Source organism: Leptonychotes weddellii, chromosome 7 (assembly GCF_054177405.1).
Source record: "Leptonychotes weddellii isolate Sample4059 chromosome 7, ASM5417740v2, whole genome shotgun sequence".
Taxonomy (NCBI): domain Eukaryota; kingdom Metazoa; phylum Chordata; class Mammalia; order Carnivora; family Phocidae; genus Leptonychotes; species Leptonychotes weddellii.
Genome location: NC_138375.1, coordinates 114,979,796 through 115,002,962, shown reverse-complemented (window position 1 = coordinate 115,002,962; position 23,167 = coordinate 114,979,796). Strand labels below are relative to the sequence as shown.

The following is a 23,167-nucleotide window of genomic DNA, read 5'->3' as shown; positions in this document are numbered from 1 at the left end:
ATGGGGTCAGACATGCAAGGTTTTATGGCCTCAAAGAGCTCAGACTTTCCTGAGGGCAGCGGGGGAAACTTCGAAGTCTCCCTCCCAAGTATGTAGGCACAGGTCCCATGTCGGAGATGAGCCTCCCGAGGCCTGGCCTGAGGTTGCACCGGGGATTAGCGGCAGAGCCGGGGAGACTGCCTATCCCTCAGCCTTCTCTAAAGCTTCATCTGGGAAGCACGCCAGCCTCTGGCTGAAAAGCTAGGAGATTTCTGGCAGCTGGGCCTCTCCCTGCAGGTGTCCTCCCCTGTTCCAGCATTCTCGGTGGCTCCCTAGACCCGTATGGTCAGGGACCAAAAGGATATGAGGGCCAAGTGTGCACCCCAAGTCTGCCATCTACTGCGTGACCTCAAGAGCAGATCAGGAGACCAGGCAGGAGACGTGCTCAAGGATCTGACTAGAACCCATGTCTCTTGACTCCTCAGTGTTTTCTCCACCTCCTCCTGCTTGGCTCCTCAGCCTGGCATTGAAGGCCCTGTCCTGGCCACTCACCTCCGCCACCTTCCCCACCCACTAGGATTCCCTCCACATCTGTAGGCATGTAGCTCAGCCTGCATTCCAGGTCCTACAGGGGTGTTCTCCACCCTCTTCGTGGCCCTGTGCCCTCCCCAAACCACTCAAGGGCAGCAGTAGACAGTGACCCCCTCTTCCCCACCAGCCCCTGACTCAGGAGCCCCACTTACCCAGCCGCCCGTGGCTCTGAGCCTGGGGCCCGTCAGCAGGGCAAGGTGACCTGGAAGGTGAGGCGCAGGTGAGTGAGGACTCTTAGGCTGGTCGGCAGTGATCTTGGTTTTGGCTGAGCTGCTTGGGCTAACCACCTCCCTCCTGCTCTCTCTTTCCCTGGCACAGAGGGGTCTGGGAGGAGAGCAAAGGGCAAGAAGAGTGACTCGAAAAGGAAAGGCCGTGAGGGCCCGAAGGGCAGCCCAGAGAAGAAAGAGAAAGTGAAGGCGGGGCCCGACTCAGTCCTGGGGCAGCTGGGTGAGTGAGTGGCCACACTGGCCTGGCAGACGTGGCCAGGATCACACCATCACTCCATTTGCAGCCCCCAACCTAAGGCCAGCAGGGTCTGCTGGTACCTCCACTGCACAGAGTAGGAAGCCCAAAGGGCTAAGCAGGCCCTTCCATGCCCAGGTGCTCACACCTTTTAGCCATAAAGGAAACAAGGGAGGGTCTCAGAGTCCTGTCTGCATCCCAAGAAATTCCTCTTGTGTAGACCTGGAGACTGGGCCAGGGGCTCAGGAGCCTGCACGCACATTCCCCTAGCCAGAGTCCTGGATGCCAGATTTTTCTGGAGGCCCTCAAGGGACCTGTAGGCCATCTAGGGCCTTCCAGAATGAAGCCCTCTGCTGGGAGATGAGGGTCTGCCAGAATTCTCCATCCTAGTCCCACCCTGCTGGAATTTCCCCAGCGAGCCCTCCCTTCAGCACTAGGGAACCTTCCTGGAGCTACCCCAAGAGAGCCAAAGGAGTGGCCACAGGACTGGCCCAGCCCATCGTCACTCACAGAATCCTTACTGCTGCTGCATTAAGCAGAACAGCCCTTGAGGGTCCCCTGGCTTTGGGCTCTGTCTCCCAGGGTGTCACATGTTTCCCCTAGAACACTTTTCAGGGATGACTGTGGCATCTTCCAGACCTCACCTCCAGCAAGGAAGCCTCAGGTTATCTTGTATTTCCATCAGTCTCAAGAAGGGGACCACGTGGGTATCAAAAGAAAAGCCCAGGATCACCTGCTGGCCCGGACCCCCAAGAGGGAATTTCTACCTAGAAGCCCTTCACTACCCCGTTCACACCTGACACACTGATCCAGCTTCTCTGCTTTGGAAGCAGCGCTCATGAAAACCCACCGCCCCTGATGGCGTGAGGGCGTTTCCTTTCATTCCTCCATCCCCTGCATCGCCGGGAAGGGGGTGGTGAGCAGAGCTGGCCTCACGGGTGTGTACTTGTCGCATCTCAAAGGGCTCTTGCTTGGTTTAGTGCTCTACTTTATTGCCTTGAAATATCTTAATAATTTTTGAACAGGGAGCCCACATTTTCACTTTGCATTCTGCACCACAAATCATGAAACCAGTTCTGGGAATAGGTTGATCTGGGGAAAAGGGGAATATGGTGTGGACCCCCCTCTTCGGTGGTGTTGGTGGGAGGGATCAGCAAATCAAGATGGCTCCGTGGGGTCTGGCACAGAGGGAGGGAGGCAGGTGCACCGTGGCCTGCTGGGGAGGGTCTGAGAGGGCTTCCTGAGAGAGGGTGGGACCCACACCTGCGAGTATCTCACTTGCGTCCTCTCTCCCCTCGGCCAGGCCTGTCCACCTCCTTCCCCATCGATGGCACCTTCTTCAACAGCTGGCTGGCTCAGTCAGTGCAGATCACGGCGGAGAACATGGCCATGAGCGAGTGGTCACTGAACAACGGGCACCGTGAAGACCCCGCTCCGGGGCTGCTGTCAGAGGAGCTGTTGCAAGACGAGGAGACGCTGCTGAGCTTCATGCGGGACCCCTCGCTGCGACCTGGGGACCCTGCCAGGAAGGCCCGGGGCCGCACCCGCCTGCCTGCCAAGAAGAAGCCACCACAGGATGGGCCTGGCTCACGGACGACTCCAGACAGATCCCCCAAGAAGCCCTGGGGCCAGGATGCAGGCAGTGGCAAGGGGGGGCAAGGGCCAGTGGCCCGGAAACCAACACGGCGAACGCCTTCCCACCTGCCGTCTAGCCCTGCAGCTGGGGACTGTCCCATCCCAGCAGCCCCCGAGAGCCCCCCTCCTCTGGCCCCCGAGACCCCGGACGAGGCAGCCCCAATGGCTGCCGACTCGAATGTCCAAGTGCCTGGCCCTACAGTGAGCCCCAAGCCCTTGGGCCGGCTCCGGCTGCCCCGCGAAAACAAGGGAACCCGGAGATCGCCAGGTGCCAGGCCTGATGCTGGGACAGGACCGCCCTCTGCTGTGGCCGAGAGGCCCAAGGTCAGCCTACACTTTGACACTGAGACCGATGGTTACTTCTCTGATGGGGAGATGAGCGACTCAGATGTGGAAGCTGAGGACAGTGGGGTGCAGCGGGCTCCCCGGGAAGCAGGGGCTGAGGAGGTGGTCCGCATGGGGGTGCTGGCCTCCTAAGTCACCCCCTACCCCGTCCCAGGCCCTGCCCTGGTCCTCCCGTGAGGCCTCAGCCCAGTCACAACTGCCATTTCCAATCTCTGCTGAGTGTCTCAGACCCTTGAGACTGCCACTCTGTTGTGGTTTTATTTTTAATATAGAGAGAGTTTTGAATTCCACACTGTTGTCTTTCTTCTGTGCTGGCCTAGGACAGTAGGATTCCTTCCACGGCTCTGGCCGCAGGGACTGTCGCAGGTCCTGTGCACCATCCCTGCCTGGGCAGTGCCCCGCCCTGGCCCGCGCGGCGTTGCTGGGCTCCTGGCTAGATGTAGGCAAGGTGAAGAAGAGCTCAGGCCTCCAGCCCGCTGCCACTGGGTGACACAGACCGTCGTTTGGGCATTATTTCATGGCAGATGGGCCAGCCCAGGGCCTGCCCCGCCTTGCCCCCAAATCCCACTGGGGTCCATCTGGGGGGTCCTGCTGCACTCCACTGATCCCCAAGGAAGTATGCTAAGTGATACCCAGCCAGAGTCTACTCACTGTCACAAGCACAACGAGCTTATACAAGAAAGCACTGAGGGGGCGCAGAGGGCCCGCTGGTTCCAGAGGAACCACAGCTGTTCCTGATCAACCCACATCATCTGAGGCCTGCCCGCCCACCCCGCGACCCCCCACTCCCTTGCTGCTCCGCCCCTGCCAGTGCCCAGCCCAGCGGCTCTGAGAAGGGGTTCCTAGAATCCTTCCTGAGCTGTGCCATTTACTCAGGGGACTCCCAAACAGCCAGCCGCCAGTGCCGGTGGGAGCTGCAGGGGAGGGCCAGTGCCCAGACAGGGGCGTGGGGCTCAGACTCACCCACTTAGAGAATTGCTCTGGGGCTCCAACTTCCTTCCTTCCTTCGGGGCCAGTCTCGGCCGAAGTCTGGTCACTCCCAGACAGCTGACCTGACCAGACCAGACCGTTTGCCTTTCCAAGTTTTCCAGTCCTGCTAAGAGACAAGCTTCTTCCTCGGTTTCCTTTTGGAAACTCCTCCTTCCAACAAGCAGTGGGATCCCGGGGCCTGGGGCAGATTTCAAGTCTTGCTGGATGTTCCTGGTTCCTCTGTCCCTGTGAGCCGTTACCCCCTCTCCTGGGTATGCCCTCCCTCCCCACCACCGACCCACCTGCCACCTTTTCCGTCCCACCCTCTAGGTCCCAGGTAGTTGCTCTGAAGAGTTTCAGTGGAGTGGCCCCAGGGTGATAGCTCAGGGAACAAACACAAAAGGAATTCAGTGAAAACATGGGTTTTTTTCTTTCATGAATTACTCCTGGGTCACTTCCGCCACTGGTGAAGCCAGAACTTCTCCAACAAGAACCTTGCAAAAGTCCAGTGAATCAGTCGAATCATTCTATGGATGCCAAAGAATATTTTGACCATAATACAGCACAGCCTGGACCTGACAACTTGTCACTTGGACTTTTTTTTTTTTTTTTAAATGGAGTTCTTTAGCAACAAAGTGTAGAGACATGTTCATTGCACACACCCAAGGAGGCGAGCCCAAGCTCTTGGAAGAGGGTGCTGTTCTGCTGCTGAACTGTTAGAATCGGGAAGTGGGAACCAGCGCTGGATTTCAGATCCTGGGCTGGGCCCACTGTGAGCTTTCCCAGACTCTGAGACTCAACCGGGGGTGGGGGGGTAGAATACCGACCACAAAACCAGCATGGCGAAAGTCTTCACCATGTGGTTCCCCCCAACACAAATACACAACGCAGATCAGCGGGATGGGGAGCAGCGTGACCACCCACCCCCGACTGCAGAACTTTCAAGGTACGACAGTGGCATTGTCATCGACACTCAGTTTCGTGTGAATTTTAGCAAAACAGGAAGCAAAGACAGGACTCCGTTCAGAAGATTGGGCACATTGGTCCGGGTGGAGTGGACTCAGGGCGGGCTTCCGGGATTCTGGGCGTTGGGATGGCACAAGGCACCGTGGAGGGTTCAGTCCGCCTGCCTCCTTGGGAGTCACGGCCAGTGTGGCGTCTGCACCAGCGGCCCAACCCCCGTTCTCTGTTTACTGCCTTTGAACAGTCGTCCTTCCTTCCCCGTGCTCTGGGTCACAGTCTTGTCTGTGCTGGATTGCCCGGTCTGACCTCGCAGGAAGCCAGGGGACGCGATTAAAGAGCGACCAACTCTGCCGGGGGTGGGGGTGGGGTGCCGGGAATGGCTCAGGCCCAATAGACTCAGCCCTTGCCCCCTCACCCCTTCGTGCGTCCCGAGGCAGAGTCTGGGCTCCCCCGGGGGCAGGAGAGAATGCAGCCTGGCTGGCCAGGGTCTGGTCTGGGTCGGCCAGGCGGGGCAGCCAGCTCTCTTCAGGGGGCCTCTGCCCAAGTTGGCTTCTGGATTCTCTTCTGTGTTGGCTCTTGGCTTTGGACTGGACTCTCCCTGGGGCCATGTCCTGCACAGGGCCCAGGGATCTGTTCAGCCAGCTGGTGAGGGATGTGGGGGGCCTTCACTCCCAGGCCAGCCCTAGGGCTGTTCTTGCCGGGCAGCTGTCCACCTCTAGGACGCCCAGCAAGGCTACACAGAGGTCAGAGATGCTGATCCCCACCACTGTCATTTCCTCCATTAGCCACAGCCCCTTCCCTCTCTGGTCTACTGCCCGCCATGTAGACAGCTTTGCCACCCCTGGCATTGAGGTTGGAAACAGGGAAGAAGGCAGGAGGCCTTTTGCAGGCCCGAGGCTGAGGCAGAGCTCCTGGTTGACCACATCTGCCCCCACTCACTGGCCCTCTTCTGGGAGGGAGAAGCTGCTCTGTTACTCATTCTGTCATTCCCCATTCTCCCAGTCCTGGCTGCACAGCTCCTCCCTCCCCCTCATCACAGCAAGAAAAGGATATGGTGCACAGAAAGTATTTTTATGGATCATAAATGTATTTTAAAGTGAGTAAGGAGAAGAAAGGTAGAAGGCTTTATTTTATTAAATGAGCTCTCTGACTTTGTGACAGTGTGTGAGCGTTTGTAATGTCAGGGTCTCGATTTCCTTCGAGAAGCCACCAAGGTTCCAGACGTGGGTGCCGGACTGTAGGTGTGTGCGCCTGGGCCAGGGTGCATGCCCTGTGTCCTTGCGCATGCGTGTCTGTGTGTTGTGTATGGGCACATTGTGGGACTGGCTGGGGCAATTTTTAGGGAATCAACTGCCCACTACTAACAGACATTGGCGGCAGCTGGACTGGGCATTTCCTTGCTCACTGCCAGATGTGGTTAACCTCTGCCCGTGCCCGGAGCTCTGCAGAATGGTCTGGATGCTGTAGCAAGGCCCTGGGGGAGGCCGCTTCCCACGCCCCGGCCCAGCTGGCCACATTGGCCAAGGAGCCAGGGCTGGAGTCCATTCTTTAAGGCACTTCCTGCCACCTTGTCCCTCAGACGCACCAACACTCTGTGCTCCACAAACGACTCGGGGTGGGGGGATGATATGAATGTCACAGGAGGTGACACCTTCTGTCCTTGTTTCAAAGAAAGTGATGTGCCATTTGTTAATATACAAGAGAAATACTGAAAATATATTGAAAAGAGCAATTTTAAATTATTTTTGGCTTATGTTGCAATATTTATTTTCTTGTATTAGAAAAGATTCCTTTGTAGAGAAAAAAATGTATTTTTCATTAACGCAAAGACCTATTTCCCCTTTTTGTACATTGTCCACGTTCGCTCCCCTTAACGAGCAATAGAATGTACGGCCGCCTTGCTGCGGCCGGAGCCCGCGCGCCCTGCATGATTCTGTGTTGCTGCTGCTGCGTAGCTCCCACTCCCATCCTGTCCTGCTCACTCATGGGGGTTTCCGGACCCCGGCCCCCACCAGGGCCTGTGTCTCAAGGAGCCCTTTGCACTCCTCGTGTGTTGGCAAACGCGGTGAATAAAGCAATGTTTTCCGTGCCGGATGGTGTGAGGCTCTGTTGCACTGGGCGGGGGGAGGGGGTCCACACCCCACAGCCAGCAGGAGGCCTGGGGAACCAGCGAGGGCTCTGCGCGTCCCGCGGGACCTCATGCTTCCTGCAGAGGAGTCCTCTAGCGATGCTCCTCGTCAGCGCCCAGAAGGCACCGGGGGCTGCGCTCAAGGGCAGCTCTCGGTGGAGCTCCCAAGTCGCCTCCTTGGGTTCGCACCCAAGTCGCCTCCTTGGGTGACCACTTTGCTCCTCGTCCGCATCCACCGGGATTCCGAGCGGATGAGGGAGGCGCCCAGAGCCACAGCTGTGATGAGAGGAGGGGTTCCGCATCACCCGCAGGACTGCTGCACTTGGCCCACCCCGTCGTGAGCCACCCTCCTGGGACAGTGGGAGGGTTTGCGGACAACCTTGGGCATCTGTCACACCTCCATCAGGGAAGGTGCTGGCCCAGGTTTGTTTTTCATTCCCGATTGCCTGAGCACCTGCTCGGTGCCAGGCTCTGGAAGCTGTTAGGTAAGTGTAGCCACCATCCCTGCCCCAGGGCAGCTCACTGTCCAGCAGGGACTCAGACGAGGGGACAGGGAGTTACGGAGGCCCTGGCTGGTTTGGGGATGGGAGGCATTCAGGATGGGTTTCCTTGAGGAATGGAGACCATTCATTCATTCATTCATTCATTCAATGAATCTCAGCCATATACCTCATTCTGCCAGCGTGCTACGGGCTGTATACCAAACGTCACCAGGATCGTGCCATCCTAGAGCTTCCAGGCAACGGAGACCTGAAGAATAAACGGTTGCTCGGTCAAGGGCAGCTGGATAGAAGGAAGGGCCAACAAGCATTCCTGAAATGGCTTGGGCATGTGCAAAGATATATCAAACTATGCAGAGTAGGAAGGGGTCTTCAACCTCCTCTGAGAGCCCCAGGCGGGCAGTTTGGGAAAAGGGTGGAATTGGGACTCAAGGAACCTAGCTTCTGGAGCCACCGACTTAGTTGTTTGCCACCGAGAATTGCCCCATTTTGTCACTGCAATAGGCAGTAGCCCCCAAGGCTACCTCCAGATCCAAGGTTCTGTGACCACAATGCGGAAGGCATGGGAAGGAACCTGGGGCTCCGCATTGGCCAGCCCACCTGTCACAGGGGCCAGCTGCCCTGGGCTCACACCCCAGCACCCCAGCCTCTCGGTCCTCCCTCCGCCAGCACCACGCCACGTGCACTTGGCCACCTTGGTCCAGAAGAGTGAGACAGGCGCCCTGCTGCCAGACCCACACCTGAAAGCTGACCCGGCTGCTACCCGTGGGGCCAGAGAGGTCAAGACACCTGTGGGTCTAAAGCAGCAGTGTTTGGTAGACATCAGGTGCGATCACACGTTTAAGTCCGGTAGCCGCAGGTTTTAAAAGTAAAACACGTAAAATGGAACTTTAACCTATCAGATCCAAATACAACCACTTAAACGTGTAATTCATATAAAACAATTACTAATGAGAGATTTTACATTCTTTTGACTAAATCCTCGCAATCCAGTGTGTATTTTATATTTATAGCACATCTCAGTTTGGACTAGCCACTTTCGAGCTCAATAGCCAGGTGGCTAGTGCCTACTCTATTGGGCACCATAGCCCTAGAAGCCATCGGGTGTCTCCCGGTTTGCTTTGGATTGACCCAGGCTTGTGAGGGGTGAGGGACAGACAACCATGAGGAGTCCTTGGCCCTCTTCCATGGGGGAAGGCAGAGGAGTAGACCTGGCCCTAGTTCCCAGCAAGTCCCTCTGGGGTCCCTCTCGGCACCCATTCAAGTCCACATGACTGCTTCATGGCAGGGGTCTCACAACTGGTTGGGGCTCCTAGGTCTTTGCCCCTGTGGCTGCCTCTGCTGTCTCTCCCCCGAGGGCAGGACAGGATGAGTGTGGACTGAAGTGTTCCCAGCTCCCTCGTGCCGGGCCAGTTCTCTCCCAGGATCTCCCAGGAGGGGTGCGGCATTCATCACCCTTCTATCTTGCCTGCATTGATTCCACGCTCACTGAGCACCTGCTACTGGGCCCTGAGGACATTAGGATGACCACATGCCCCTAGGGGGAGACCAGGCCTGTGTGGGAGACACACTTTAACCATGTAATCCCAGAGCAGCGTCCATTACTAAGACCATACCGTAAGTATAAAGCTGGGTGGGAGGAGGTCTCTGAGAATTTCCTTTGTTCTCACCAAATTTCTGCAAGGATAGGCTATGGGGTGCCATCTGCTGCCTGTCGGGCCCCAGCCCAGATGGCTCCAGCAACAAGTCTGAAGGCCCACAGGGCCAGGGCCAACCATGCAGTCCCTAGTCTCAGAACTCCAGACCTCCTTCTCCCACACCCCCCTATGCATGGCCCTTCAGCCCTTCATGAGCCAGCACAGAGAAGGAGCTTCTTTATCAGCCTTCAGGATAAGGGACAAGAGGTCTCCTGAGAGCATAAGGCATTGGTTTAGGCCTGTGGGGTGCCCACCCTGGGTAGTGTGGGTGGACTGAGGATTTCCAGGCCCTGCTGTCTCGTAACTGCTAAAGCAAGGGAGGCGATCAATGGCGGGTTGGAGAGGGAACATTCCGTGCTCCCAGAGACGGCCTCAGTCCCTCTCATCGCACCTCTGTCTGTGCCCAGAGGCAGCAAAGGCCCTTTTTCTGGGAGAGGAGGGTTTCGGGACTCAGAGACACTGTGGACCCATGCCAGCAGGTTGCTCAAAGTGGTCTCATGCGCCACTCCCCTTCACAGGAGAGAGCCCCACACTGCAGCGTCGCCTGGCCAGGCTCTTGAGGGCATCCACAAAAGGGCTGACTCCTTCACACTCCGAAGGCCACGCCGCGGCTGCCCCTGTCTACATCTGCCCCAGCCACCCACTCTTCATTCCCCTGATGAGAAGCACAGGCAGGACATGAGGCTTCATGATCACCACTGGGGGGCTGCCTGATAAAAAAAAAAAAAGAGGTCATGAAAAATGGATTTCAGGGCAGCCTTCTAGGGTTCAGGCAGACTCACTGCCTAGTGTCAAATAGAGCAAGGCAAGGATAGGGGTCAGTCAAGCAGGTGACTTAGGGGCAAGATTAGTGCATCAGGATGGGGCTCGACACCCCGTGCTCCAAGCCAGGCCTGGAGTTCAGAAGCATCCATACCGGGGCGCCTGGGTGGCTCAGTTGGTTAAGCGACTGCCTTCGGCTCAGGTCATGATCCTGGAGACCCAGGATCGAGTCCCGCATCGGGCTCCCTGCTCGGCGGGGAGTCTGCTTCTCCCTCTGCCCCTCCCCCTCTCATGTGCTCTCTCTCATTCTCTCTCTCTGAAATAAATAAATAAAATCTTTAAAAAAAAAAAAGAAGCATCCATACCATCCATTCTCAGGGAACCTGGGTCGGGATGCAAAGGTCCTTGTCCTGGCTTGTGAGGGAGCCCCTCGGTGGGTTAGGAGGTAGGGTTGCCAGATTTAGCAAATAACAGTACTGGACCCACAGTGAAACTAGTACTTCAGACAAATACTGAATAATTCTTTAGTACAAGTATGTTCCAAATATTGCATCCTGGGGACGCCTGGGTGGCTCAGTTGGTTAAGCGACTGCCTTTGGCTCAGGTCATGATCCTGGAGTTCCGGGATCGAGTCCCGCATCGGGCTCCCTGCTCGGCAGGGAGTCTGCTTCTCCCTCTGACCCTCCCCCCTCTCATGCTCTCTATCTCATTCTCTCTCAAATAAACAAATAAAATCTTTAAAAAAAAAAAAACAAATATTGCATCCTGGATTTTAACCTGGCAATCCTAGCGGGAGCCTCGTGTCCTCCACTGTATTGTGGCTCACGCAGAGGGGTGGCGCTAGCGAGTGATTTCCCATGGTGTATAAACTGGAGCAGATCCCAGACTGTCCCCACAACTCCAAAATGCTCACCCCTGAAGTTCAAGAGCAATGGAAAGGGGGCTGCCGCCAGTAGCCAGGACACACGGAACCCAGGCTGCGCCTGTCCCCATTTCATCTCACATCCCAAGCTAAGGCTGAACGGAACTCCGTCCTGGAAGGGACCGTTCTCCTTAGAGCTGTCTGAGGCCCACGGGCCATTTATTTACTGACTCAGGTAAGTGTCTAAAACACTTCTATTGGTTGTAACACTATTCACCATAGCCAAGAAGTGGAAGCAACCCATGTGTCCATCGGATAAGGAAATGGTGGCAGATGCAGGCAATAGAATATTACCCGGTCTTGAAAAGGAAGCAAATTCTGACATATGAACATTGAACACATTTTGCTAAGTGAAATAAGCAATGGCAAAAAGACACACCCTACACCACAGCGCCTGTAGGAGGTATCTAAAGGAGTCGGACTGGTGGAAACAGGAAGTAGAGAGGGGGGTGCCAGGGGCTGGGGGCAGAGGGGGTGCAAGCTGCTCAGCGGGTGTGTGAGCTAGGATGCCAAAGAGAGTTGCAAGCGCTTAGTAGAAAGGAGGAGAGGGAAGGGAGGACAGCAGGGAAAGAATGTGTCTGTTTTGTAGAACAAGCTGCTCCCACCCAGGAGACGGAGGGCCAGGTGCTCCACTGGCTACCCCACGGCGGGAGCCAGCTCAAGCCGGACTGTTCCTGAGGTCTTGCAGAGAAGCCCCCTAAATTGCCCTGAAGTTACCTTTAGCTCATTATAATTCTAAGACCTCCTATGGGGGGTGGGGGTCAGCCATTTTTGAACATAACAATGTGTGCACTAGCGCCTTGACATACTGAGCATGTGCAGTTGATCCGAAGTGCTTAAGTAACAAAGTCAGTTCCTTAAGGGACCCGGCGCCCTGCCCCCGCTCTGAAGCTTACCGAATGAAAGACCCCGTCTAACCCTAAGAGGAGGCAGTGGTTTGAGAGCTATCTCCTTGTCTCCTTACTTGTGACAAGTAATAAAGACTCTTTGCTTTCAACACTTCCTTGGGTGGTGTTCAATTTGAAGCACCCCAAGCAGCAGACCCCCTGAGTTCAGTTGCAGGTGCAGAGGCAGGATAGAGGATTCTGGGGATCTGGTGCACAGCAGTGAGCATATGGTTGACAGCACCGTACTTTACACTTAGAAGTTGGTATTTGGGGGGACGCCTGGGTGGCTCAGTCGGTTAAGCGTCTTCCTTCGGCTTGGGTCATGATCCCAGGGTCCTGGGATCGAGTCCCGCATCGGGTTCCCTGCTCCACGGGGAGCCTGCTTCTCCCTCTGCCTCTGCCTCTCTCTCTCTATCTCTCATGAATAAATAAATAAAATCTTTAAAAAAAAAAAAAAAGAAGTTGGTATGTGGGGGCGCCTGGGTGGCTCAGTCGGTTAAGTGTCTGCCTTCGGCTGAGGTCATGATCCTGGGGTCCTGGGATCCGGCCTCACATTGTTGGGCTCCCTGCTCAGCTGGCGGTAGGCTTCGCCCTCTCCCTCTGCCCCTCCCCCCGCTGGCGCTGGTGCTCTCTCCCGCACACTCTCAAAATAAATAGATACATACATACATAAAAGAAGTTGCTATCTGTATTTTATGCTATGTGTTTTATCACCCTAGTTTAAAAAAAAAAATACTATGGGGGGACGGGGTCTGGAATCCCTGCCACATTCGGTCAGTTACAACTGCTTTGTTGCAAGAACAAACATAACATTAAGCAAAAAGAAGCCATTCTAAAAAACTTTCAAAAAAAAGTTCATATTGGGCCTCTGCCTTTCCTGGGGCATGACTCCCGTACATCCCCCAACTCAAAGCTTAAACTCAAGGCTTCTTGCTGCAGAAATGGGGTAATTGAGAATTAAGGACTTGTATTTTGGCATTTGGGCCTCAATTTATTCATTTGTTAAATGAGGATGACAGTTCCTGCTGGGCCCCCCATGCGGGGCGGCTGAGAGGTGCTAAGGGGACATAGACATGAGGTGGGCAAAATGAGGACTCAGCGAAGGTGGAAGAAGAGGGGAAGAGGAGGTTTGGGCAGAGACCGCTCTAGGCTGAGGGGAGGAGGCCAGAGGGATTTGTTTACTAACTCTCACTTCCTGGAATCTGAGCTGGCAAAGCCTGGTTGTTTACAAGTTCTCATGGGCTTCCCTACCCTCAACCAGGACAACTGTGGTCTGGGGTGAGGGCTGAAATAGGGGCTGGTTGTACACCTCTGGGGGTCATCAGGGACCAGCTCATGTGATACCTGTGACAGCTGCCTGGGCCTGAGAAACCCCCAGCTTACCAATGTTCTGAGCTCCTTGGTGGCCTTCCTGTACACTTGAAACCTTGTAACCCAAGAGCTAGAGGGTAGCTGAATAGGACATCCCTCCTGCCCCCTCACCCCCCGCCCCTTTTTTGCAAAGAAGGAATGTTCCATGGCTAGGGACTGAATGTTGTGAGCAACATGAAACTCAGAAGAGCAGCTGGGGTTCGTAAGAGAAGCCAAGGCAGAAAAGTGACTCCGCAAAATAAACCTTCACCTGTGGATGTTCCAAACTCCAATTTTGGGGCTGTGGGTCATCACTGCCTGGTTCTGGTCACAGGTGCTTAGTTTCATAGCCTGGCTTCCCACATGCCAGCCGTAACATTTATGCCCATTAGCTTACAGAAGGAAGCTTGGGAAGGAGGCCAGGTGGGCCTAATTGCTGCCTCATCCAATGTTAAGACTCAATAATGGGTTAATGTCAAAGAAAGAGCAGTGGGCCCTGAAGAGGCATCAGGAATCAGAAGGGATGCTCAAATCTCTGGGAAAACCCACCCCCCCATCCCCCTGAAACCAAAGCACTTCCTTCTAGTCAAGAAAGGGTGTGGGACTGGCACCAACTTGCACCATTAATCCTGGTTCCTGCTTGGCCTTCATCTGAGGAGCTGCATCTGGGTGAGAGCACCTCCAGAGTTTGGGGGGTAAGGGGTTGTGAAACCTCATCTTGTTGCAGGTTCTTGTCTCACAAAGTCGAAGAATGAATCTCGCAGACAAATAGGTGAAGTGAGGTGAAAATGTATTAAGTGAAGGTGAGAACAGAAAGGAAAGAAAAAAAAGCTCTGTAGAGTGAGCGGGGTCCCGTATGGGTTGCCACTGAGGGCTTTTATGGTCATCTGTTCTAGAAAACTGACCAGGGAATTTGGTAAATATCTCATCTATAACAATTAAGACAAACAAGGTGGATCTGTTCTGGTCCCTTCTCTCTGGTTAATATCTTGTCTATAACACTTCTCCACATCTGGGGTATCTGTGAGCCTGGTTACTGGTCCCCTATCTGTCTCTCCCTACCTAGCCTCGCCTGTCCTTTACTCAATCTTACAAAACAACTTCTTTAAAACAAACAAACAAACAAAAAAAACAACTTCTTTAGAACAACCTCTGAATTTTAATGACAGAGAGACTGTCATTTTAAAAGCAATCCAGTGCTAAGTCATCGTGCTAAAAAAAAAAAAAATCTTTAAATTCAACTATAATTGTCTCCTTGAAACTTGATGTTTCTATTCACAGGTCTTCCTGAGCCCTGGAGCCACAGAGATCATGTCCAGTCCAGTGTTCAATGGACAGCCCTTAGGCTATTTGATGAGTTGAGATATGCCCATCCGACTCTTCAAGTTGGGTACTTTCCTAGGGGATTAGAATGTAGGGTATGCCCCCCCCCTTATCCCTACAATTACACTTGAATTGTTTGATTGATGAAGCCACCAGATCCCCACACTTTTCAGGCAAGCCAGTCCCAGGTCAGAGGTTTGCAGAGAGAGGGGTCAGATGGGACAGATGCTGTCTCAGCTCCCCACTCTCCCAGCACTATCCTCAGTGAGCACCCACCCACTTGACCCCAGGGCTCAGCCAGGTGTTTTATAGGTTGGCAATCCCCGCTGTTTGAACAGCTTCAAGCTTGTCATTTAGTTTTACCTCCTATCAGGATCTTCCCCATTGTCAGCGCCACACATTCTAGTGCACATACTCAACAGTCAGTGGCATTTTAAGAAGGACACGTCTATCCAGACGGTCCCAACTTCAAATAGCACGTCCAGATTCTGATTTGATGGTCCCAAGGGCAGAATATCCTGGTGGAGCACTAGCTCCTACCATGGTTGGTGAACATGGTCATACATCATACAATGCTGGTTTTGGAACCGGTGTTAGAAATAACATATGTATCATTACAGGTGAAAAACAGGTGGGAGGATGGGAAAAAAAACAAAACAGCCCTATTCTCCTTCTTCCTCCTCAGGTCAGGCTTCATGCTCTCCAGTCTTTCCCTCCACTCTTGCCTTCTCCTAGTACATTCTCTCCATAGTCCTCTTCAGGCACTGAACTCTACCAGTCCCCAAATTACAGCGTGGCCTTTATTGCCATGCCTTTGTCGGGCTACGGAACTGGCACATCCTCTCTCACTCCTCCTTCTAACCAGTTTGTACTCCTGGTGCCTGCTTTCTAGAAACCTCCTTGGTAATGTTTGGGCGCTTTTTCCTTTCGCCTCCCATGGTGCCTTGGGCAGATCTTTACCCATTTTTCTGTATGTGATGCCAGTTGCCAGCAGGTGTTCAGGAAATGCCTATTGACTAAAGGAAAAGCAGACAGAAAGTGAGGCCGAGCATCCAAAACTGAATCGAACACCAACACAGTACTTGGCAAGTGCCTGGTGACAAGCAGTAGTTCCCCATATGTAAAACTTTGTGTGTGAGTGAGGAGGGAAAAAAAAAAAGGAGAGAACCCTGGTAGGGACCCTCCTCCCTATTTTGCCCAGCCCAGCCCTGACACTTGGGGTTGTAGGCAAAGGCTGCCCAGTCATCACGTAGAACGGTCGGAGCACTGCTTCTCCGAGGAGGAAGGCAGAAGGAGGCCCCAGAGAGTCCAAGAGGGGCCCCACTGCCACCCAACTACCAGAGGACTGATGATTCTGAGCTTGGCCCTATATAGAAGCTGCGGTAGAGAAAAACTCAGGCTGTTCTCTAGATAGCTTCGCGCCCCTGCCATCTGCTGCCAGGCAGTCAGGAAAGAAGGCAGCATTGCAGAGTTTCCTTCAGGAGCTGTCAGAGCTGTGTTCCTGGGCAATGGAGCCCTTAGTTACACACAAGCTCCCACCCACTTTGCTTCTCTCGACCTCCGACCCAGCCCGGCTAGCGGACGTTCTCAAAAGTGGCGTCCCCGGCTCTCTGCGCGCTCCCCGCCGCTCCGCCCCCGGGGCCCGAACGCCAGTCCCTCATAGGCCGGAGCCCTCCACGTCGTCCCGCCCCCGCCGCCCGAACGCCAGTCCCTCATAGGCCGGAACGCTACCTCGACGCTCTGCCCCGCGCTTTGGCCCCGCCCCCGCGCCCAGTTTGAAGAGTGTTCGGGGTACGGTGGGCAAGTGGTGCTTTGTGTTGGCGGCTGAGGTTCCACGCGTTTCCTCCCCCGGTGCGGCGCTCTGGAGGTAATGGGAGGAAGACCTGGAGGCCGCGCCGGGCTCAAGGGGCAGAGAAAAGGGGGGCAAGGGTGGGCTTGCCCCCTAGTGAGACCTCCAGGAGGAAGGGCAGTGGGCCGAGACCCACACTGCCGATCTTCACTTCCCCTCAGGTGACCTGAGGCGTTTCCTTAGGTCACCCCCAATTCCTTGTCCCTAAATCAAAGCCTTAACTGCCCTGCCGGTTCCCCGCCTATTTTGGTTCACGAACTTATTTGAGACCCTTGTGCCAACTGAATCGTTTTCGCAGTAGAATTTACCAACACAACAGAGCACAAAGCTCTGCATCAAATTTTAAGAGGTTCAGGACGTTCTGACGAGTCAGGGAGCCCATGTTAAGACCTCGCCTGCCCCCAACACTTTTGCCTATTCGGGCATAAGCCAGGGGCTATATTTTGTACATAAATGTACATTGTTATATATATATGACTACCATTTGTTGAGTGCTTAGTACATTTTTGCGGTACATTTTCTTATCCTTTCAACAATCCTTGGAGGTAGGAATTCTAATCTCCACCAAGGTTTATAAAGCTTAAGTCATTTGTCATTGCTGAAAAAAGGGCTAAAGGAATTAAAAGCCGGATCCCACGAATACAATTTAGGCCTTTCTTTATTCCTCCCAAATTGAGAGAGGACCAGGGTTTGACCATCCTTTTTCTGCTGCAATAAGGCTGAAGAATATCAGATGGTAGCTATAATTGTGGGTCTAGAGTTGTTGATTCCGTGTGTTGTACACCTGAAACTAATGTAGCATTGTGCGTCAACTATGCTTAATCAGTTTGAAGAACAGGACCCACTCCGAAAGCTAACAGTGGTTCATCATGCTGTTACTTTTTAATTTTTTTTAAATTTTAAAAGGATTTTATTATTTTTTTAAAAAGATTTTATTTATTTATTTGTCAGAGAGAGAGGGCCCAAGCAGAGGGAAGGGCAGGCAGAGGGAGAAGCAGGCTCCTTGCTCAGCGGGGAGTCAATCCCAGGACCATGGGATCATGACCTGAGCTGAAGGCAGACGCTTAACTGACTGAGCTACCCAGGCATCCCAGTATTTTATTTATTTTAGTCAAAGATTTTATTTCTTATGCAAGAGAAGGGGAGGCGCAGGGCAGAAGCAGAGGGCGAGGGAGAGAGAAGCAGACTCCCGGCTGAGGGCAGAGCCTGATCCACGCTCAGGATCCCATGACCCTGAGATCATGACCTGAGCTAAAACCAAGAGTCAGAGGCTTCACCAGCTGGGCCACCCAAGCGCCCCAATCACACAGTTATTCATAAGTAGGGCACTAGTGTAGTTGAACTGGTCCTGTTACCCCATTGTGATGGCCAAACTCCTTCCTGTGCTAAACTGTCTTAACAAAATGATGCTTCGGCTAAAGTTAAATGTTTTCTGTTTTCCCTAGAAATTATACTAATTTACTTATTCTAGAGAATCCTTACAGCACAACAGTTGGCTAGAGGCAATGCCTTCTGAGTCCAGTAATTTGTTTTTACAGAGGTGTCACAGATGTGTCTCCGAGGTGGCAGAACTTGATTTGGACCTCGAAGGTGAAAAATTTGGCTAAGGCAAGTGGGGCGTGCCAGGTGAGAGAAATGTATGCAAGAGGGCTCTTGTAGTGGGCCAGAAGCAGGGCATAAAGTGGATAAGGAGGTACAGACTTCCAGTTATAAAATAAATAAGTCACAGAGATGAAAAGTACAGCATGGGAAATGTAGTCAATAATATTGTAATAACATTGTATGGTGACTACACTTACTGTGTTGAGCATTAAGTCTAGAATTGTCAAATCAGTGTGTTGTACACCTGAAACTAATGTAACATGTCAACTATACTTCACTTTAAAAAATTTTTTAAATTTTATTCATTTATTTATATTTATCTACTTTAGAGAAAGAGCACGTGCGCGTGTGTGTGTGTGTGCAAGCAGGGGGAGGAGCAGAGGGAGAGGGAGAGAGAATCCTGAAGCACACCCCCCGCTGATTGCGGAGCCCTGTATTGGGCTCCCACCAAGGACCCCGAGATCATAACCTGAGCCGAAATCAAGAGTCGGTTTCTTCACCAACTGAGCCACCTAGGCGCCCCAATTTTTTTTTTTTTTTTAAGTGAAGTCCCTAGAATAGACAAAAGTCAACTTGATTTTCTCCAGACTGCATTCAGTCTGGTAGGGCTTCCCAGTCCAGAGATAGGTCTAGACGGACTTGAACCCAAACCCAAGTGCTAGGAGAACCATAAAAGTGGTGCTGTAACTTGGTAATGTTTGTAATCTCTCTAGTTAGTGAAATTTTGCTAATCCCAGATCAAATGGGACTACAGTTCCAATACTGAATTTCACCTTTAGTTGCTTTTTGCTCAAGAAAGCAGTGAACCAAAATCTCCATTTTGACCCCTGTAACACCTGTACCTCGCCTCAATTATTTCTTCTTTTTTACTTTTAACAGCCTTGAAACCTGTTCAGTGCAAAACCCTTTGACTGGAGGAATGTGTTACCCATTAACCCAAGCCCTTCCGATACAATCAAGGAAGAAAGCTCTTTTTATTTTTGCAACATAAAGAGCTTGTTTGTAGTGGCATATTGCCATCACTGAAGTTAGTGACTTTATTTATTTATTTTTTTAAAAAAAGATTTTATTTATTTATTTGAGACAGAGAGAATGAGAGGGAGGAGGGTCAGAGGGAGAAGCAGACTCCCTGCTGAGCAGGGAGCCCGGTGCGGGACTCGATCCTGGGACTCCAGGATCATGACCTGAGCGGGAGGCAGTAGCTTAACCAACTGAGCCACCCAGGCGCCCTGAAGTTAGTGACTTTAATAAACATCTTAAATTACTTGTTACGACGCCCCAAATCAAAACCCACATTCCAAAGCAAGGCTTACTTTATATACTAAGTAATAGCCAGAAAATTATTGAGCCTTGATGTCAAACTTTATTTTTAAATTTTCATTCATTTATTTAAAGATTTTTAGGGGCGCCTGGGAGGCTCAGTTGCCATCTCAACTCTCCTGCAGCTCGTGTTCATTTTATCTTACATTTTTCATTATTAAGAGCATATGTGGGGCACCCGGGTGGCTCAGTTAGTTAAGTGACTGCTTCAGCTCAGGTCATTGATCCTGGAGTCCCAGGATCGAGTCCTGCATCAGGCTCCCTGCTTGGTGGGGAGTCTCCTTCTCCCTCTGACCCTACCCCCTCTCATGCTCTCTCTCTCTATCTCATTCTGTCTCTCAAATAAATAAAATCTTTAAAAAAAAAATTTATTTGAGAGAGAGCACACAGGAGCTGGGGGGACGGGCAGAAGGAGAGGGAGAGTGAAAGGGAGAAGCTGACTCCACGCTAAGTGCGGAGCCTGACTTGGGGCTCCATCCCAGCACCTGGAGTTCATGACCGGAGCCGAAGTCAGATGTTTAACTGACTGGGCCACCCAGGCACCCCTAATTTTTATTTATTTTTTTTAAGATTATTTAAGTAAGGTCTACCCAACATGGGGCTTGAACTCACGACCACCAAGATCAAGAGTTGCATGCTCTTCTGACTGAGCCAGTCAGGCACCCCCTTAATGTCTAACTTTAAATAAATCAAGGTTAAGAGGCTTTGTAAATAGAGGTCCTGACTTTTGTCAGTGAACTGCATCCCCAGCTGAACCCTATATAAGGGATGCCACAAAAACAGGGCCTTTTTTAGGACCTTTGTTTTGTTTTAGGACTTTCTAGTTAACAATTTTTTTTTTTTTTAAAGGGCAGAGAGGGAGAGAGAGAATCTTTTTCTTTTTTAATGTTTTTTATTTATTTATTCATGAGAGTCAGAGAGAGAGAGAGAGAAGCAGAGGCAGAGGGAGAAGCAGGCTCCCCGCCTAGCAGGGAGCCTGATGCAGAACTCGATCCCAGGACCCTGGGATCATGACCTGAGCCGAAGGCAGACGTTTAACCATCTGAGCCACCCAGGCGCCCCTCTAGTTAACAATTTTTAAGCAATGCCTTTCCTTTCAAGGAGGAGGACAGTGGCCACCACCCAAAGGGCTTCATTTACATTTACATTGTTTCTTAGGAAGTTTCCCTATTCCGAACAAAGTGTCTTTCACATTCTGCAGGGGTTTCTGACTCTTGCATTACTTGTACCTTTGAAAATTACATAGCTAAATTCAGGAAAATGAGCTAAATAAACTGGAGATCGTTTATTTCACATTATTTGTTCCTTCATTGCACTATTTTTATCTTCTTGTTAGTTTCAACTCAACAAATAATGAGTCCAGAGGTAAATTTATTTGATGGACACAACTGTAATAGAATCATGATTGCTTATGTTAAAAGAGCTAGCCCAAAGCTTGTCATTCTGTACATTGTTGTGGGAAAGATTTAAAGGAAGGAAGGGTTTAAGTCTCAAAAGTAGCTCGATAATCCTTACCAAAATGATTAATGTTTTTCTTCACTGATGAACCAATGATCATTTAGTGATATTGATGTGGGAAACAAAGGCAAGAGAAAAATTATTAAATTTTCTTACTACCTAGAGCCCACTGACAAGTCCTTGAAACAGGCAGAGTGACATTCCTCTAGGGACTCAACTGCCTCAATGTTAATACTTTGCAGAGGGCAAAAGGCAATCCTAGCCTGAACCCCCCTCTCCCCGCCCAGGATCCTGTAAGTCTACTTGAACATATAAAAATTCCTTTGGAAACTTCCTTTATCTCTAACCCCCACCCCAAGATACGTGTTGACAAGCCCCCCCCCCCAAGCATATGGCCCACTGATACACATCTGAAGGGTCTCATGACTAAGGTTTTATTAGATGGTAATAAATGACCTTTTCCCAACAATAGCTAGCCCTCTCAAGGTCCTGGAAACTTTGCTTCCAAAATTCCTTAGAGATTTACGCTGTCCCTAATCCCCTCCCAACTTGAAAGTATATAATGGGCCACTCCTCATGAACCTGGTGCAGCTCTTTCTGCCCATGGGTCTTGTCCAAGTGCTTTAATAAAACCACCCTTTTGCACCAAAGACATCTCAAGAATTTTTTTGGTCGTTGGCTTCGAACCCTAATAACATCTTTCCTACATCAATATTAGTATTTAGTATTGTTACATCACTGTTTCTGCTCAATGAAAAATCCATGTACTCTGGCATCAGAAAAACCTGAGAAGCTTGTAAATGATTGAGATTCCTGCCCTCCACCCCCACTCCAGGTCTACTGAATCACAACCTGCAGTTGGATTATTTTTTCTTTTGTGCTTTTTAAAAAAAGTCTTCCCAGGAAGGGCACCTGGCTGGCTCTGTCAGTAGAGCATGGGACTCTTGATCCCCGGGGGGTTGTGATTTTGAACCCCACATTGGGCACAGAGTTTACATAAAATAAAATCTTCCCAGGAGATGCTGATGCATACGAACGCTAGAGAACTTTGATGTAGATAAAACCAACTGGTTGCCTTATTTTTCACATTTCAGCAGTCAACACTGTTGTCAGTTCTACTTCAGTTTGCCCTTAAGTTGTCCTCAGGCAAATTAGGCCTTGGTACTTAAGCAAAGATTGTTCAGAATCTTTGTACAAAGGGAAAGTTCTATTATCTTCATAATTTCAAAGTCCAAGAAATTTCCAGTGAGCAAAATGAAAATTACAGTTGGATGATAAAAATGGATCTTGACACTAGAGTTTTTCAAAGACCATGTTAGCATTTTATTTTTCTATTCCTGACACTCGAATTCATAGGGGGTGAATGATAATAGAACATAATCAAAATAACATACAAACAATTCAAGAACATTTAACCATCTATTGTAGCTGTTCTTTGTAAAATACATAAAGGTAAACAGAAACATCTTTATATAAATTATGCTTAATAATCTGTATACACTGTAAAACCATTGTTAAAATTCACACTGAGATGCTAGTGCAAGCAGTGGTGTACAAAAGTGCAAAGAAGGTTAGTGATGAAAAACTTACACTGACTTACCACTTCAACATACCCCGCATTCAGTCAAATACTGAAGGCCTCACCACAGAAAAACACTTTGATCACTTTCAAAGTAACGTGACTACATTCACCCTGAGTGCTATCATCTCAGTATGTCAACTGATGATGAGTTCAGGTTAGAAGCAGCACCAGGGAATAGAGAAACCCATGTGAAGTTTGCCATTCCGATGTGAATCTTTATACTTGATAATGAAAACAATTCCAAAGACCACTTGTGTGTCAAAAGCTATAGAACTATCACCCCCCCCTTGCCCCAAAATACTTAAAACTGAAATTAATTCGAATTCTCCCTTCCCCATTTAAAATGCATGCTGAAGAATTCATCCAGCGCAATGCAGCTTTTGCAAAAATAACTCGGTGTAGGGGCGCCTGGGTGGCTCAGTCATTAGGCGTCTGCCTTCGGCTCGGGTCATGATCCCAGGGCCCTGGGATCGAGCCCCGCATCAGGCTCCCTGCTCAGCGGGAAGCCTGCTTCTCCCTCTCCCACTCCCCCTGCTTGTGTTCCCTCTCTCGCTGTGCCTCTCTCTGTCAAATAAATGAATAAAATCTTTAAAAAAAAAAAAAAAAAAAATAACTCGGTGTGAAATCACTCAAAAGGTTTTCCCATTTCTGCCCTAAAACCTATTTGGGACAAGGATGCTCCTGAAACAAAGTTTACTTTGGATAAATTTGCTTACTGTAATTACTTTTGATTCTATTTAAAAGTGTGGTCAAATCCCTGAACAATCGATCAGTGGTATTAAATGCATTAGTTACTTAATGTTCTAAATTATGAGAACAAAAATGTGTTGGTTCAGAGCTACA

At 51.1% G+C, this 23,167-nt stretch overlaps 1 protein-coding gene across 11 annotated transcripts in view; it reads left to right on the top strand.

Annotated features, from left to right (window-relative positions):
• Nucleotides 1-7,034, top strand: part of JADE2 (jade family PHD finger 2) — a 52,481-nt gene extending 45,447 nt beyond the window's left edge. For 10 of the 11 annotated variants that reach the window (XM_031025619.2, XM_081827055.1, XM_031025624.2 and 7 more), the window contains 2 exons: nt 889-1,017; nt 2,336-7,034. In XM_031025619.2, the coding sequence (XP_030881479.1) occupies nt 889-1,017; nt 2,336-3,144 (938 nt within the window). In that variant the 3' untranslated portion in view covers nt 3,145-7,034. The remainder of the gene's footprint in view (nt 1-888; nt 1,018-2,335) is intronic. The other variant, XM_006731020.3, reaches the window with a different exon arrangement.
• Nucleotides 7,035-23,167: the final 16,133 nt, after the last annotated feature.